This window comes from Natrix helvetica, assembly GCF_964273705.1.
Source record: "Natrix helvetica genome assembly, chromosome: 6".
Lineage (NCBI taxonomy): Eukaryota > Metazoa > Chordata > Lepidosauria > Squamata > Natricidae > Natrix > Natrix helvetica.
This window is the reverse complement of record NC_138553.1, coordinates 7,249,697-7,266,163: the sequence shown is the minus strand read 5'-3', so window position 1 is coordinate 7,266,163 and position 16,467 is coordinate 7,249,697. Positions and strand designations below refer to the sequence as shown.

At 41.8% G+C, this 16,467-nt stretch overlaps 2 protein-coding genes across 8 annotated transcripts in view; one reads left to right on the top strand and one right to left on the bottom strand.

The window, feature by feature from the left end:
* Nucleotides 1-16,467, bottom strand: part of CELF2 (CUGBP Elav-like family member 2) — an 834,627-nt gene that overhangs the window by 189,205 nt on the left and 628,955 nt on the right. The gene's annotated exons all lie outside the window — the stretch shown is intronic.
* USP6NL (USP6 N-terminal like) overlaps nucleotides 1-16,467 on the top strand; it is a 142,610-nt gene that overhangs the window by 76,725 nt on the left and 49,418 nt on the right. For all 7 annotated transcript variants that reach the window (XR_014175742.1, XM_081957800.1, XM_081957803.1 and 4 more), the window contains 2 exons: nucleotides 6,852-6,891; nucleotides 16,059-16,139. Coding sequence is in view for 6 of the 7 variants with exons in the window: in XM_081957800.1 (XP_081813926.1) it covers nucleotides 6,852-6,891; nucleotides 16,059-16,139 (121 nt within the window). In the remaining variant the exon portion in view is untranslated. The remainder of the gene's footprint in view (nucleotides 1-6,851; nucleotides 6,892-16,058; nucleotides 16,140-16,467) is intronic.

The window sequence follows — 16,467 nt, the reverse complement described above, 5'->3', positions numbered from 1 at the left end:
ATAGAGTCAAAGTAGTGTCCGGCGTAACGAATCAGGACCATCCACTAAAGTTCAATACTAAATTGGCACCAGATAAGGATCAATAGGGATGTGGTGGCTCAGTGGCTAAGACACTGAGCTTGTCAATCAAAAAAAGCTTGTCAGTTTGGTGGTTCGAATCCCTAGCCGTTGCGTGAGCTCCCGTTACTTGTCCCAGCTTCTGCCAACCTAGCAGTTCGAAAGCAAGTAAAAGTTCAAGTAGAAAAACTAGGGACCACCTTTGGTGGGAAGGTAACAGCGTTCCGTGCACCTTCTGCGTTTAGTCATGCCGGCCACATGATCACCAAGATGTCTTCGGATAGCGCTGGCTCTTCGGCTTTGAAACAGAGATGAGCACTGACCCCTAGAGTTGAGAAAACTAGCACATACGTGTGAGGGGAAGCTTTACCTTTGCGGATCAATAGAATTCAAGAGGGTTGGACTTAGACCATTTGTGAGAACGTAAGGATTCTAGGCTGATGACTTGTTTAATTCCACCACCCCCAGTCCTGCTCCTTTTCTACGTCTAGGCATTTTTTGAATTTTTTGGCATGCCGAGCCCAAAAGATTCGCCATCATTGATGTAGGGGCACTTTTTATCTTGGAAAAGCCTTATCTTCACTCTCTCCTTCCAACCTTTTCTCTCACCTGCCTAGAATATGCTATCTTGCTAGGTGGCATTCCAGTTGCTCTACTTCACTTCCGAGCATTTTCATGTTGTAACTGTTTATGAGGCTGTGTGTTTGCTTTCTACATTCTACCTGGGGGGACCTGTAATTGGGCAACTTGTAGATATACCCCAAATAGATAAATAAGCCATTTCTACATTAGGTGTACAAATCAGCTGTTTTCATCTAATGACTTTTCAGCAGGGGATTTTGTGTTAAGGAGATAATTTGGAGTGCTGTACTATAGATTGCATCAGTGGTGTGTTAGAGCAGGACTTCCCAAATGGGCAACTTTTAGAATTGAGGACATTAATTCCCAGAATTCACAGCAATTCTATTTTCGCTGAGGAATTCTGGAGCTTGTAGCCTACACATTTGGAATTTATCCAGGTAATAAACATTAATTAGAGACTTCTGTTCTCTAATCAACCTACTATTATAAAATGTTATGGTATCTAAACCAAGAGAATGGAGAGAAATGTGATTAAATATTTTCTTGGGCCTGCATTTTCCTCATGCATGGAGGATTTACATGGAATTGGCCCATCTGCTGGACTAAATAGAGAATTGGTGTATTTGACAGCATGCAGGTCTGTATTTGGGAGCAATGTTCCGCCTGAAATAAAAGATTGAGCATAACCAGGTGCTGCAGTGTTCAAGTCTTCGCCTTGCTTTTAATACAGCTCCATTAATAACTTTACTTGCATGGGCAAAGCCCCTTGATTGTAACATACAATCCCACACAAACAATGGTCCCAGCCACATGATTTGGTATGGCGCACAATTAGAGGGTTGAAGGTTTGAGTTAGTAGTTTTACCTGGTGAAGAATATGGCTATCCTTTGATGTTGTTTTTGAAAGAAATATAGACACTCAGCTGCATCACGATGTTGAATAAATTTAAAGATCCATCTCCATTTATTTTAAACAAGCTGATAACCCGGCATTGCCCAAGTAATTATTTATAGGGGGAAAATGTCCGGACCAAATATAATTTCTAATGTTGGATTTTCCCCCTTACCAGAGGGAGCCCCCTTGTGGAGGACTGGGAAGCCGTTACCATGGCAAATCCATTACGCTGAACAGTAGAATCCATTTTACAGCAGTACAGTAGAAGCCATTTTAAGGCACAACAGGCTGTATCTTAACAGAACACACACCCCGAAGGGTGTTAGGGGTGTCTTACCCCCACAGTATTTGTTTCCAGAGAATAAGTCATCTATGTACCAAGTTTGGTTGAAATTGCTCAAGGCGTTCCAGAGTTATGCTGGAACACACACACACACACACACACACACACACACACACACACACACACACACACATTTTAATATATACTCCCTTAATAGCATACTTAGAAGTCTCTGTTTTGCCATAAGAACATTGGAGGTTAACGCTCCCCGCTTTTGTAGGAACAATCCTCCAAAAATATAGTAATATTGTAGTTTTCTCCAGGTACATTCACATGCTCTCTATTAGCCATTGATCAAACTGTCCTGCTTCTGTGCAAAATATGCTGTCCTAACCTCAGTCCTAACAGACACATAAGACCACACATAGTGGCTACTTCACATGTATGTCCCTTTTCTGACTCACAGCCTAAAGCTGCGATGAGTAGCAAACCATTAAAGGAAAAAGCCTGTGAAATCTCCCGTTGCCTATTTGCTGTTACGGCCATTGATCAGGTCAATGCCGCTATGATCCTGAGAGATCTGGAAGGTCATAGTTTTTCTCCTAGAAAGTCTTAACTGAGATTGGTAGCATTTTTGCAGGATCTCCAAAGAAAGCTCTTTTCTCCTCTGGGCCTTATAAAGTGGAGATTGTATGTATTGAACTGGAGACCTCTCTGCATATAAAATAAGTGCCCTATCTCTGACACTTTGTACTTACACATGAGCCACGGTGGCGCAGTGGTTAGAGTGCAGTACTGCAGGCTGCTCCTGGTGCCTGCCTGCTGCCTACAATTCAGCAGTTCAAATCTCACCAGGCTCAAGGTTGACCCAGCCTTCCATCCTTCCGAGGTGGGTAAAACGAGGACCCAGATTGTTGGGGGCAAGAGGCTGACTCTGTACCGCTTAGAGAGGGCTATAAAGTACTGTGAAGCGGTATATAAGTCTACGTACTATTGATATTGCTACATTTTATTGTAGAAAAAATGGCAATACAGAATAACAGACTTGGAAAGGATCTAGAAGATAAATACAAATACAATAGCAGAGTTGGAAGGGACCTTGGAGGTCTTCTAGTCCAACCCCCTGCCTAGGCAGGAAACCCTACACCACTTCAGACAAATGGCTATCCAACATCATCTTAAAGACTTCCAGTGTATGGGGCATTCACAACTTAAAAGAGGAGCGAAAGGGGAGTAGAGTTTGCAGGAGATAATTAGTTCATTCCTGCGTTCTCGCCAAGTATTGCGGCATCTGAAAGATATCAGTCTGGCTACTCTCCAAGCCTGATAAAGGTCGGTAAATGAGAATTATCTTCAAAGACTGTGGGACGGGACTTTGCTGGAGAGGAATTCACTGAAATTAAATAAAAGGGTTTATCAAGATGAGGACTCGGCTTCGTGCTGCTTGGGAAGCCTAGGTCAGAACAGATCTTTTTTTTAAACAATTTTTTAAACAAACATAAAACAGGCATAGACACACACAATGCATAAAAATCATCTTCCGGTTACATACAGTATGTCGCTTGGTTACAAAGCTTTGTGCTTCCTCACAATAGTCCCCGCTTACAATTTACACAAATTCTCGTATCATCAATCCAATATATATATGTAAACAATTATTATGATTATTAAACATTCATTTGACTATAACTGTTATTACATCCTTTTATATAAAATATTCTAAATTTAAAGTAAATCTATATGATGGCATTTCATTTCATCCTCCTAAAATCATCCCATAATATTACCTCTTTATACCATATTCTATATAAAAATTGTTTATATTTAATAACAAGGCTTTTAAACACCCTCTCCATAGTTCTCACTTACAATTTGTGTAAAATTCCATATTATCAATCTGGTGTATATATAAGCATTATTATTATGGTCAGAACAGATCTTAACCAGTGCAATATAGAGCAGTGTTAACTCTTCACATGATCTTGAAGATGTGCATACAGAATTGGAAGGATATTTTGATAATAGCTTACTGTATGCCAGATATTGTCCCATGTAAAATAGTTTCTGTAAACTCAGTTAGTTATAATTTGTCAAAGATGCCTGATATCAGAATAATGACTGCTAAACCAACTATTTTAGAAAAGAATTGAATCCAAATCCCAAATATTGTTTAAGTTAGAAACATTGATACTTAGTGTGAGTTCGAATTTCAGCATATCGATCCAGGTTATATCTAAATTTCAATCCAACCAGGTGATTTTAATGGCAGATAGCAGTCTAAAATATTTAAGGCCACTGATGATATAATAGAAGCAGAGGGAGATGATTATGAATGCTGACTAGTCCATTTCCACATGTTTTAAATTCTCACTGGAATGTATCCATTAGAAGTATTTAAACCCTATGAATAAGCCAGTCAGCAGTATAATATATTAAAATAACTAAAATCTAATTTAAGAGAATTATTTTATTTTGTTTATGAGACATGCATGATTAATATCACATTCCGTTTTCATAGTGCCTGTTTTCCTCTTGCTTTCTTGACACACCACAGTGAAATCCACAAGTTATCATTTATACTAATTGGTTAATTGGAGACATAATTGAAATGCAGAGTCCTAAGAAAGGAAATGGGAAGGAATGACACAAGGTTAAAGCTGCTAAAACACAGATTTAGTTATTGAAATGAAATACAATCTCAATGTCAGCGCAGAGTAGCTGACAAAATGAATTTTATTTAGGATGGTTCTTTCCATTAAGTATTTACTTTCTAAGCTAAGTTTTCCACTATGAGAGAAAGATGCAAATCCCCCTTGTTAATTTTTCCAAGAGGAATGGATTATACATTTATAGAGAAGGAAATAAAATCCTTTGCATGCCCACCACTTGGTGTGTGAATTGAAACAAAGATGTCAACCTACATCCCAAAGGTGCTTTTTCAAGAGGCAACTGGACTTTGTTTTTCCTTGAAGACACTTTGCTTCTCATCCAAGAGGATTCCGGAACTGAAGAAGCTTCTTGGATGAGAAGTGAAACCGACGTCTTCAAGGGAAAGCAAAAAAAGTCCAGTTGCCTGTTGAAAGAAAGCACTTTGGGGATAACCAAGACCTGAATGCCTGAGAAACTCCATACACATATCAATGTAAGATTTGTCAGCCCTGTGAGGTAAACCCAACCTGGAAAGAAGCCACATGACTGGAACTATTGGCTATACTAACAGAATAATAGAGTTGGAAGGGACCTTGTAGGTCATCTAGTCCAACCCCCTGTCCCCGGACCAAGCAGGAGACCCTTCTTTAATTTTATCTTGATAACAGCAACCATGTGAGGGGTCCGTCAAGATCAGGGGTCCCCAAACTTGGCAACTTTAAGACTTGTGGACTTCAACTCCCAGAATTCTCCAGCCAGCATAGCTGGAGACCTCTTCAGTTTGAAGTTTGAAGACCTCTGGTCAAGCTGAAGGAGTACAGCTGGGTCAAAGTCACAGAGTGAATTTCCCTGGCTAAGGGTAGACTTGAACTCTTCGTTTTCCTCATTCTTGCCCAACACCTTAATACAGGGGTGTCCAAACTTGGGAACTTTAAGACTTGTGGACTTCAACTCCCAGAATTCCCCAGCCAGCCTCTGGGAGTTGAAGTCCACAAGTCTTAAAGTTGCCAAGTTTGGGGACCCCTGCCTTAATATCCCTATAGTATAGTGAGTCTCAGTTACTTCGAACAAAATCCTATTATGCGTGATGTAGCTTGGTTTCTAATTAGTAAACATAGGGCTGTAGCCCAAATGGGGAGACAGACAGCAAAGCATACAGTATTTGGATGCTGAACATCTTGCTAATATGATTAGTAGATGGATTAATTATTCATTATTTTCATACTCTCTAATTATAGAAGTTCCCACCTTGCTAATTTGGGCAATGATCTATGTTTGAAACTGATTGAACTGACAATCTGGTGTAGTTATTAAACTTTCAGGTATGGTTCAGCTTGCTTAAAGCCAAGTAATTTGGGAATGTAAGCTCAATAAATACTTGATTATTTTACGTAATGGATGTGTACTTCTCTACCTTGGGAGGCCTATGTTTTTGTAAACCCATGAACTAATCCCCTGAAATACCTTCCAGATTAATTTCCAGTACAAAAAAAATAGAATTTTACGCACATTTTGCTCAGTGCTGTAGCTTCCTTGAAGAAGGCTCATTTTATATAGCGAAAGTGTCATCCAAAAATTTCAGATCAGATTAGAATATCATCCATATCACTTTAGGAGTGGTCTGGTGGCCTAGAGGAGGAGCTCTTGCCTCACAATCAGGAGGCTGTGAGTTCGATCCTAGGTAGAGGCAGATATTTCTCTCTCTGGGCTCACTGAGAATATATCTGCTGAACAAAACTCCTCATTGGCAACAGGATGGGCATCCGGCCATTAAAACACTCAACTAGCTCCATTCAGTTGTCCACACTCCATCCCACAAGGGATTATGAGGTTGTTAAATGAAGATGATGATTAGAATATCAACCTTAGCTATTGTTCGCTTTAAAATAAAACTCGGGTTCATATTTAATGCTGACTCAGAAATCATGGTTGCAGTGACTTCTTTCACAGTAAGAAACCAAATTATGTTGTGGCTTAGCCCAGTGGATGCTCCCAACTATGATGTGGTATTCTGGAATCAGTTACAGAGAGTCCTCGATTTACGACAATAATTGAGCCCAAAATTCCTCTTGCTAAGTGAAACATTATTAAGTGAGTTTGCCTCATTTTACGACCTTCCTTGCCTCAGTTGTAGAGGGAATCACTGCAGTCGTTAAATTAGTCAAATTCCCGTTGTACATTCAATTTCACTGTACGCGTATTGCACATTGACAACAAAGGTTTGATTTGATTTGATTAAGTTTTTTTCAGGGCTGTTGTTACTTCGAATGGTCACTCAATAAACTTGTAAGCCGGGGGGGGGGGGGGCGCGCGCTACCTGTATTTTGTTTCTACCTTGCAATCTGTTGTCCCTGTAACTGACATTCTTCCTTTTTCTCCTTTTAGCCAGGAGGAGCTACCAATTCACGATGCAGCATCTGAGAAGGTAAGCGGACCCTCTCTGATATAGATAGCAACGCTTGTTTTAGAAGCATCTAGACCCAGAGGTGGCATTCAGCCAGTTCTCTCCAATTCGGGCAAACTGGTAGGGCTGGCTGCGGGAAGCTCGTAATGCCCAAGCACTGAGTATGCGCAGAATGCATTGCGCATGCTGAGACGTGGCACGTGCTCTCACATTTGCGAACTGGTAGGGAATGTAAGTGAATCCCACCTGTTCTGCATGTGAAAGCAATCAGTATAAATTTACCCATATCTGCGTGGAATTGGAATGCAGTGGCTCAGTGGCTAAGACGCTGAGCTTGTCGATCAAAAAGGTCGGAAGTTCAATGGTTCGAATCCCTAGTGCTGCATAACGGAGTGAGCTCCCGTGACTTGTCCCAGCTTCTGCCAACCTAGAAGTTCGAAAGCAGGTAAAAATGCAGGTAGAAAAATAGGGGCCACCTTTGGTGGAAAGGCGTTCCGTGCGCCTTCGGCATTTAATTATGCCAGCCACATGACCACAGAGACGTCTTCGGACAGCTCTGGCTCTTCGGCTTTGAAACAGAGATGAGCACCGCCCCTTAGAGTCAGGAACGACTAGCAGATACAGTATATGTGAGGGAAACCTTTTAAGAATTCAACAACAACAACAACAAAAATAACAAAAGCTAACTTGCTGATCATGCTAATGAAAAACCTGCCTAGCTCAACCCTCCTCTTCTTACCCAAGTTTTGGAGAAGTTTGATACTGAAATTGAGATATTGGATTCTAATTTATGCCAAGCCAGGATCATGAGTCCATTGAGTTCATTGTTACCCGCCTTCTTCAACACTTTGAAAATTTATTGAGCCATCATCACCTTCAAAATGATGCCCTAGCATGTCTGAGATGCAAAGAAGGTAATATTTGATAGCTCCTGTTTATCTCAGCAGTCAGCCAAAATGGAAAAATGCTGGGTGCTCAAATGACTTGGCTGAATCTGCCTGTAAAAAACACAGAATGGATAAGATCATTTTTGAAAATATTCCCGGCATTTTGGGGGAGAAACTGAAGCTAGTATGGCCCTGTGGCAATAGTTGGTACATTCCAACGACTCTCTGGCTCTCTGCCTAACTAATTTTGCTCTGACTGATAAAAGTTGCTTGGATGAACGATGAAATATCTCACATGAACAAAATTTGGTCCAGTTGCCATGATTCAACTTTAGACACCTTTGGCCTGGGTGATTGAGCCTTCGTTGGAGTATATTCTGGCATTCTGTTCGGTTCTAACTGTTCAGCATGAGTTTGCCTGGAAGGTGATGGGAAATGTAGTCCAGCGCTTTAGAGCACCATGTAGAACAGGGGAGTGAAACTTGTGGCCTGCGGGCCAGATGCGTCACGTGCAGGCCACACCCACCCCAGCTCTGCAAAGGGGGGAAAAACGTTGCACTACGTCATGTGACGACAACGTGATGCCACGAGTTTGACACACTGATGTAGAAGAAGACAGAGCCGCAGGAAATAGGTTTTGGCCTGTTGCAACCACATGGATGGTTGCTGCTTCTTACATATAAGAATAGTCTGACTGAAATTGTTTATAAGTAGCATCCCTAAGAATGACCAATTTTGATTGCCCTGCACCACTTAAAAATCATCTATGCTTCTATATAGCACTGTGGGTTGGGGATATTAGTATTTCTGAATTAGTTATGAGACAGGGGTGTTAAACTCAAGGCCCGGGGGCCGGATCTGATTAGTTCTGCCCCACAGCAAAGGACCTGCAGTGCCTCTGCCAGAGAAAACGGAGGTCGGAAGGGCCGCGCACGTCCCTCCCGGACTGCACTTTTGGCTATGATGGCCTCCTGCAGCCCTCCGCAGCTAAAATGGAGCTTGGGGGAGCCGCGCATGCCTCCCCCAGCTCTGTTTTTGCTGACGGAGGGCTGCAGGAGGCCATCGTGGCCGAAAATGGAGCTCAGGAGTCCGTTTTTACCGGCAGAGCGCCCCGGCCACCACAGACACCCCCCCTCCCCGACATGAGTGACATCAAGCTGGCCACACTCGCCCTGGCCCCCTGGGGTCAAACATAACCCTGATGCGGCCCTCAATGAAATTGAGTTTGACACCCCTGTTCTAAGAAGACTTCTGTCTGGTGATTGCCTTTAACTCTTTTAATTGAAATTTCCCATTCATAATGCTGGTTAACCTCAGTCCCAGTCCCACTTGGTTTTTTATTAAACAAGGTTAATCTAGATGTAGGCCAGTGTTTTTCAAACTTGGCAAGTTTAAGACGTGTGTGTGTGTGTGTGTGTGCGTGTGTGTGTGTACTTCAGCTCCCACAATTCCCCAGCTAGCTTGGTGGAGTGAGGAATTCTGGGAGCTGAAGTCCACACATCTTAAACTTGCCAAGCTGGAAAAAATACTGAACTAGCCAGATGTCTGCCCAGGCAAGCTTTTCCTTCTTCATTAAATGCAACGATGAATATTGATCTCTGTAAAGAAAACTACTCTTAATTATTGCCCTCCTTAATTTAGTGAATTCTTTCCTGTCAGTTTATAGTCTTCCTTGCTGGCATAAACATTGTTTTTACGACCAGTAATTAATATTTGAGAGAAAGGAGGTAATTGAGAGGGGAATGGATGCCATTTGAAACGCTGCCTTCTCTTTTAAAATGTTGAAATGCCAGATGTTATTGTGCTCAATTACCGGCTAATATGGTGTGACTGTAATTATGCAGTGGAGTGTTGCCAAGTTAGAGTCAGAGGGATGAATGAGGTTGTCAGCAAGTGGTATTTGCAAAATAATTCAGCAACTTGAACAATCAGAGCATCTCTTGAACAGCTGATACTCTAAAAGTCAGAGGTTAGATAATCGAAGCTCTGCAGTCAAGATTGAGTGCTGTTTAATTCTAATTCATTGAAGCTTTTCTCTCAGAGAGAAAAAAGTTTGCTTACTGTTTGGAAAAAAAATGTCTATTCCATATTCAGTTGCCTAATGAATCCCTACAGAAGCCAGAAGCAGTTTGGTCTAGTGCAGGGGTGTCCAAACTTGGGAACTTTAAGACTTGTGGACTTCAACTCCCAGAATTCCCCAGCCGCATCAGGGTTATGTTTGACCCCAGGGGGCCAGGGCGAGTGTGGCCAGCTTGATGTCACTCATGTCGGGGAGGGGGGGTGTCTGTGGTGGCCGGGGCGCTCTGCCGGTAAAAACGGACTCCTGAGCTCCATTTTCGGCCACGATGGCCTCCTGCAGCCCTCCGTCAGCAAAAACAGAGCTGGGGGAGGCATGCGCGGCTCCCCCAAGCTCCATTTTAGCTGCGGAGGGCTGCAGGAGGCCATCATAGCCAAAAGTGCAGTCCGGGAGGGACGTGCGCGGCCCTTCCGACCTCCGTTTTCTCTGGCAGAGGCACTGCAGGTCCTTTGCTGTGGGGCAGAACTAATCAGATCCGGCCCCCGGGCCTTGAGTTTAACACCCCTGTCTCATAACTAATTCAGAAATACTAATATCCCCAACCCACAGTGCTATATAGAAGCATAGATGATTTTTAAGTGGTGCAGGGCAATCAAAATTGGTCATTCTTAGGGATGCTACTTATAAACAATTTCAGTCAGACTATTCTTATATGTAAGAAGCAGCAACCATCCATGTGGTTGCAACAGGCCAAAACCTATTTCTGGTCTAGTGGTTAAGTCACCTGGCTAAAAAAACAAGACTGCGAGTTCTAGTCCCACTTTAGGCATGAGAGCTGGATGAATGACTTTGGGCCAATCACTAGGTGAGGGTGAGTTCTAATCCCGCCTTGGGTGCGGAAGCCTTCTGCGTAACGAATCAAGATCGCGTGAAGGGTTAATACCACTTTATAATGCCTTGGTAAGGCCACACATGGAATACGGCATTCAATTTTGCTCGCCACGATGTAGAAAAGATGTGGAGACTCTAGAAAGATTGCAGAGAAGAGCAACAAAGATGATTAGGGGACTGGAGGCTAAAACATATGAAGAACGGTTGCAGGAACTGGGCATGGCTATGAAAAGAAGGACTAGGGGAGACATGATAGCAGTCTTCCAATATCTCAGGGACTGCCACAAAGAAGAGGGAGTCAGGCTATTCTCCAAAGCACCTGAGGGCAGAACAAGAAGCAATGGGTGGAAACTAATCAAGGAGAGAAGCAACTTAGAACTGAGGAGAAATTTCCTAACAGTTAGAACAATTAATGGGGGAGGAAGAGACAGAAGAGAAGGAGAAGAAGGAGAAGAAGAAAAAGGAGAAGAAGGAAGAGGAGAATGGAGGAGGAGGAGACAGAGGAAAAGGACCTGAAGAAAGAAGAGGAGATGGAGACAGGAGGAGAAGTAGGAGGAGAAAGAGATGGAGAAGGAAAAGAAGACAGAGGAGATGAGATGGAGAGGAAAAAGAAGAGATAAAGGAGGAAATGGAGACAATTAATCAGTGGAACAACTTGCCTCCAGAAGTTGTGAATGTCCCAACACTGGAAGTCTTTAAGAAGATGTTGGATAGCCATTTGTCTGAAATGGTATAGGGTTTCCTGCCTAGGCTGGGGGTTGGACTAGAAGACCTCCAAGGTCCCTTTCAACTCTGCTATTGTATTGTATTGTATCTTTGGCCAATCATCGTGAGATAATGGATTGTAGTCCCACCTTAGGTAAGAAAGCCTGCTGAATGATTTGGGGCCAATCACCAGAAAGTAGTGAGTTCTAATCCTGCCTTGGGCAATGAAAGCTAGCTGGGTATCTTTGGCCTAACCATTCTCTCTCAGCCCAACTTACCTCACAAGGTGGCAGTTGTGGGAAATTAGGAGGAGGAAGGAGTATCATGTATGTTTGTCACCTTGAGTTATTTATAAAAACAAGAAAGGTGGGAAATAAATAAATAAAGTAAAAATACAGAATCATTTTGCAAATGTACACTATATATATATATATATATATATATATATATATATATATATGTGTGTGTGTGTGTGTGTGTGTGTGTGTGTGTGTGTGTGTGTATGTATATGTATGTATATATGTATATATGTAAATATGTAAATATGTATATATGTATATATGTATATATGTGTGTGTGTGTGTGTGTGTGTATGTATGTATGTATGTATATGTATATGTATGTATTTGTGTTACAACCCCTGGTATGCCTAAATATGGGAGGAAGGTCACTGCTCCCTCTTTCTGTCCTTCGGCTCATCACAGAAGACCATGCAGGCAGAAAACCATATTTTTATTTTTAATGTTGCCTTTTTATATTTGTGTTGTATTTGTACTGATAAATAAATAAAGGGAGACTAGTATAGATCTATTTCGAGCTAATTAGCTCTCATCAGCTAGCCATACCCTTACTGGGATTCGAATCTGGGCTGTATTATATCTTAGGCAGGAGTCTTAGCCACTAAGCCTTCATTTACATGAAGAATTACTGTAAAAAAGTATGATTTTTTTCCTGGAAAGATGCAAACGACACGTGCATTGCTTGAGGTTTTAGGGAGGTTATTTTTGTAACCCCTTCAGTAAATTACAGAGTCTTCTCAAAAACATTGCCGCATTCTAGTTTATGAAGAGAGCCTGTAATTCTTGCTTATTACTTGCAGTTTGGCTAGGAACCCATGGCAGTTTAAGCACCTGCCTACTAACAAGTATCCACTCTTTCTCAGCTTATTTTATTTTTATCCATCATGTGTTGTGGGAGCTTCATCATTGGAAGCTTTCCAGAAGAGACTGGGCTGCCATCTGTCAGAAATGGTTTAGGGCAGAAGTCGGCAACCTGCGGCTCTGGAGCCACATGTGGCTCTTTCATTCCTCTGCTGCGGCTCCCTGTTGCCAGTTGGCTCCACAATTGATAGGGCTTTCGGTTAGGACAGGTAGAGGAAAAAGGATGCCGTGCTAGGAGGAGACTCTATGGTGGGGGAACCGGACTTCCGGCCGGCTTCAGAAATGAACAGGGAGCTTCCGGTTAGGACCTTTGTGGCTCTTTGAGTGTTTAAGGTTGCCAACCCTTGGTGTAGGGTCTCCTGCTTCGGAGGGGGGTTGGACTAGATGACCTACAAGGTCCCTTCCAACTCTGTTATGCACCATTATGCAAAGTGCAGAAAAGATATAAGAATGAATAAGCCACAGAAGTTAGGGTGTGTGATGAGAAAAAAAAAATACAGCAAAACTTAGGTTGACCAATCTCAGCCACCCCTTCTGGCTTTGGTCAGGTGAGACTTTCTTTTTTAGGAAGATGATGTAGGGGTTGGGTGAGTGGCTGTCTTAACCATTTCCATGCAAACACATTCCCTGATCATGACTGGCTGGCAACTGATTAGTTTTGTATCTTGTGACCGGTATGGTCAACACAACCCACCAACACTACCCACATCCAGTTGTACCTCAAGGACCACTTCATCACAATGAATGGGCTCAAATTCTTCTAATGTTAGTCCACCGTATTGTAGCTACTGATCAGGAGGATATGCAAATAGGGGGTTCTCCTTAACAGAATAGAAAGTTACTAGAAAACTGCAGAGTTTCTAGGAAGCCTTCCACAACTTTGAAAATGATTGAGTTGCGTAGACCTTGTTATTACGAACCTGGATGAGCTAATGCAGGCTTTCCACAGTCATTTCTCAATGGGAGGATATATCATCGCATGCACTGTAGTTTGAGCTTATTGAAGTGTTTGTGAAGTGCTCTAAAATTACGATAATGATGTCTTTCTTGACACAGTCATTACTCAGTATATCTTAACCCACATGCCTAGCTATACCAAAGTATTTAAACTAAATTACACATCTCGAAGGGGTGCAGCCGAAGAGCTGCATAATTTTCAATTTTTTTTGCTTTTTATTGGCACGGCTAGAATCTATAAATTATTGCAGGGACGTTTGTGCACGAAGCCTTAAATTATTGAACTGTTTACTTTGAAAGGATATTTCTGAAATTGGCAGGCTTCAAGGGAGAAGAGTCTCCAAACACTATCATATTCGGTTGCATTGTTAGGTCCTAGCGCATAAAATGATACTCTTTGAGAGCTGCGTCTAGCAGAGCCGCTTCTGCAAAATGTAATATGCAGGAATCTTAGGTCTTTGGCTGTCTTATGTGATAAAGAGCCCATCTGCTTGGACTCCACTGCTTAACACAGTGTTTTTCAATCTTGGCAACTCTCAGATGTGTAGACTGGTTGGGGAATTCTGGGAGTTGAAGTCCACAAGTCTTAAAGTTCCCAAGTTTGGACACCCCTGGCTTAAACGTTAAGAATCCCTTACCTGAGCTGCAAGAATCCAGGTACAGGTACGGTAGTCCTCAACGTACAATCACAATTGAGCCCAACATTTCTGCTGCTAAGCGAGACAATTGTTAAACGGGTTTCCCCCCGTTTTACGACCTTTCTTTCCAGAGTTATTAAGTGAGTCACTGCATTTGACCTGGTGCCACAGTGGTTAGAATGCTGTACTGCAGGCAAACCCTACCCACAGTCTGGAGTTTGATTCTGACAGGGCTCAGGGTTGATTCAGCCTTCCTTCCTTCCGAGATTGATAAAATGAGGACCCCAGATTGTTGGGGGCAATGTGATGAGATTGTAAACCGTCCAGAGAGTGCTGTAAAGCACTGTGGAGAGGTATATAATTCTCAGATGCTAATATTATTGCTACTTCTTAAATTAATCTCACGGTTGTTAAGTGAATCTGGCTTTCCCATTGCCTTTGTTTGTCAGAAGGTCGCAAAAAGTGGTCACATGACCCCGGGACCCTTCAACCGTCCTAAATACGTGCCAGTTGCCAAGCAGCTGAATTTTGATCATGTGACTATGGGGATGCTGCAATGGTCATAAAAGTGTGAAAACTGGTCATAAATCACTTTTCCCGGTGCCAACAAACAGTCATTAAACAAATGGTTGTAAGTGGAGGATTCTCTCTATTTCAGGGGTGTCCAAACTTGGCAACTTTAAGACTTGTGGATTTCAACTCCCAGAATTCCCCAGGCTGGGGAATTCTGGGAGTTGAAGTCCACAAGTCTTAAAGTTGCCAAGTTTGGACACCCCTGCTCTATTTAATAGATAGCATCTCAAAGAGTTTTCAATAGCTCTTTCCTGGTCCATCAAGCTTCCTTGAGTTTACTGCCAGTCCTTTGTTCTGAAAATCAGTGGCCGAACGCCAGTTCCTGGAAATATACATTTGATAATACAGATAGCAGTGTGAAGTACCATCATCAGAAAAGCAATAGTGAAAAGTGGAGCCTTAATACCTCACAAGCAATCTCAAAAAAAAAGGTGATCATGATCTAAAAATAGAGCTGGAGAGCCACTTGCACCTATCCCTTAATACTCAGCGACTTCTGTTGTGAGTTATGCAGAGTTCGTAGGTCAGCATATATTCTTCCCTTACTAGAGGGATTGCCAGTTTCTATGTAGGCTTTCTCCTCCAGGATTCAAACCGGTCTACTACGCGTGCAGTGGCAAAATTCTGTGTTGCTGCAAATGTCCACAACAAAAAAAAATTGGTTACAGAAATATAGCTGTCATCTTGTACCAATTATTTAGAGATATCTCTTAACAATTTTTGGAACATTATATTTACATACTTATCACACACCCACATAAAGCAGGGAGGGATCCAAACAGTTTGAGAACGTGTATTTTCTTAACAGAGATGTTATTATCCACTTTTAATGTCAGTACTATTTTTTTTTTTAATATATTGTAAAAAGTGATGTCTATTGCTGGTCTTTGACCATAATAAAGATCTATTCTATTCTATTCTATTCTATTCTATTCTATTCTATTCTATTCTATTCTAGGAATTGTAAGTATTAATGCCCAGGGTACAGAAAATAATCAAACTGTTAAAATGTATATTTAATTTTAGTTAAACTTTTTGGTACAAAATTTGGTTTAAAAAGGCCTTTCATATGGTCTTTTCATATGGAGTGGGTGGTTAAGCACACAGAAATTCAGCTATAACTATTTCCTCATTCGCTGAAAATTGTGAACGCCTGCTTCTGCCTGTTTAAGGCAAAAACCTAGGATAGGGGTCTCTTCAGTTGAGTGGGCCTTCCATTTGATTTAAAATATTTGCTAGTGATTTAAAGCTGTTAAAAAACTTCACAACGTCTGTTCCTAGCTGCTTATAAAATGTTGAAAAAAAGAATCCTTGAGAGTATTTGAAGTGGAGAGAATAATGGCCTCTGATTTTATTTCAGCAAAAGCAGCTCGAGATTGAAAGAACTACAAAATGGTTGAAGATGTTAAAAAGCTGGGAGAAATACAAGAACACAGATAAGGTAAGCTGAGCGTTGCCTTCCGCAATTGTATTTGTTGAATGCAAAAGTACGAATCGCAGCCTTGGACTTTTAACCTGCCTACCGTGATATTTGCTAAAAGAACAGAGTACAAAAGAAGCTGGATTTCAGAATTTCTGAACTATTAAATATTTCAAAAATTCTGGCTTATAATTGTGGAGCAGGAGTGGAAAAACCCATGTCCTCGTGCCCTCACATTTGGATTACTGCAGTCTCTTCTACATGGGGCCTTCCCTTGAAGAGCGTTCGGAAGCTTCAACTCTAGGTAGTCCTTGACTTACTACCCCAGTCGAGCCCAAAATTTATGTTG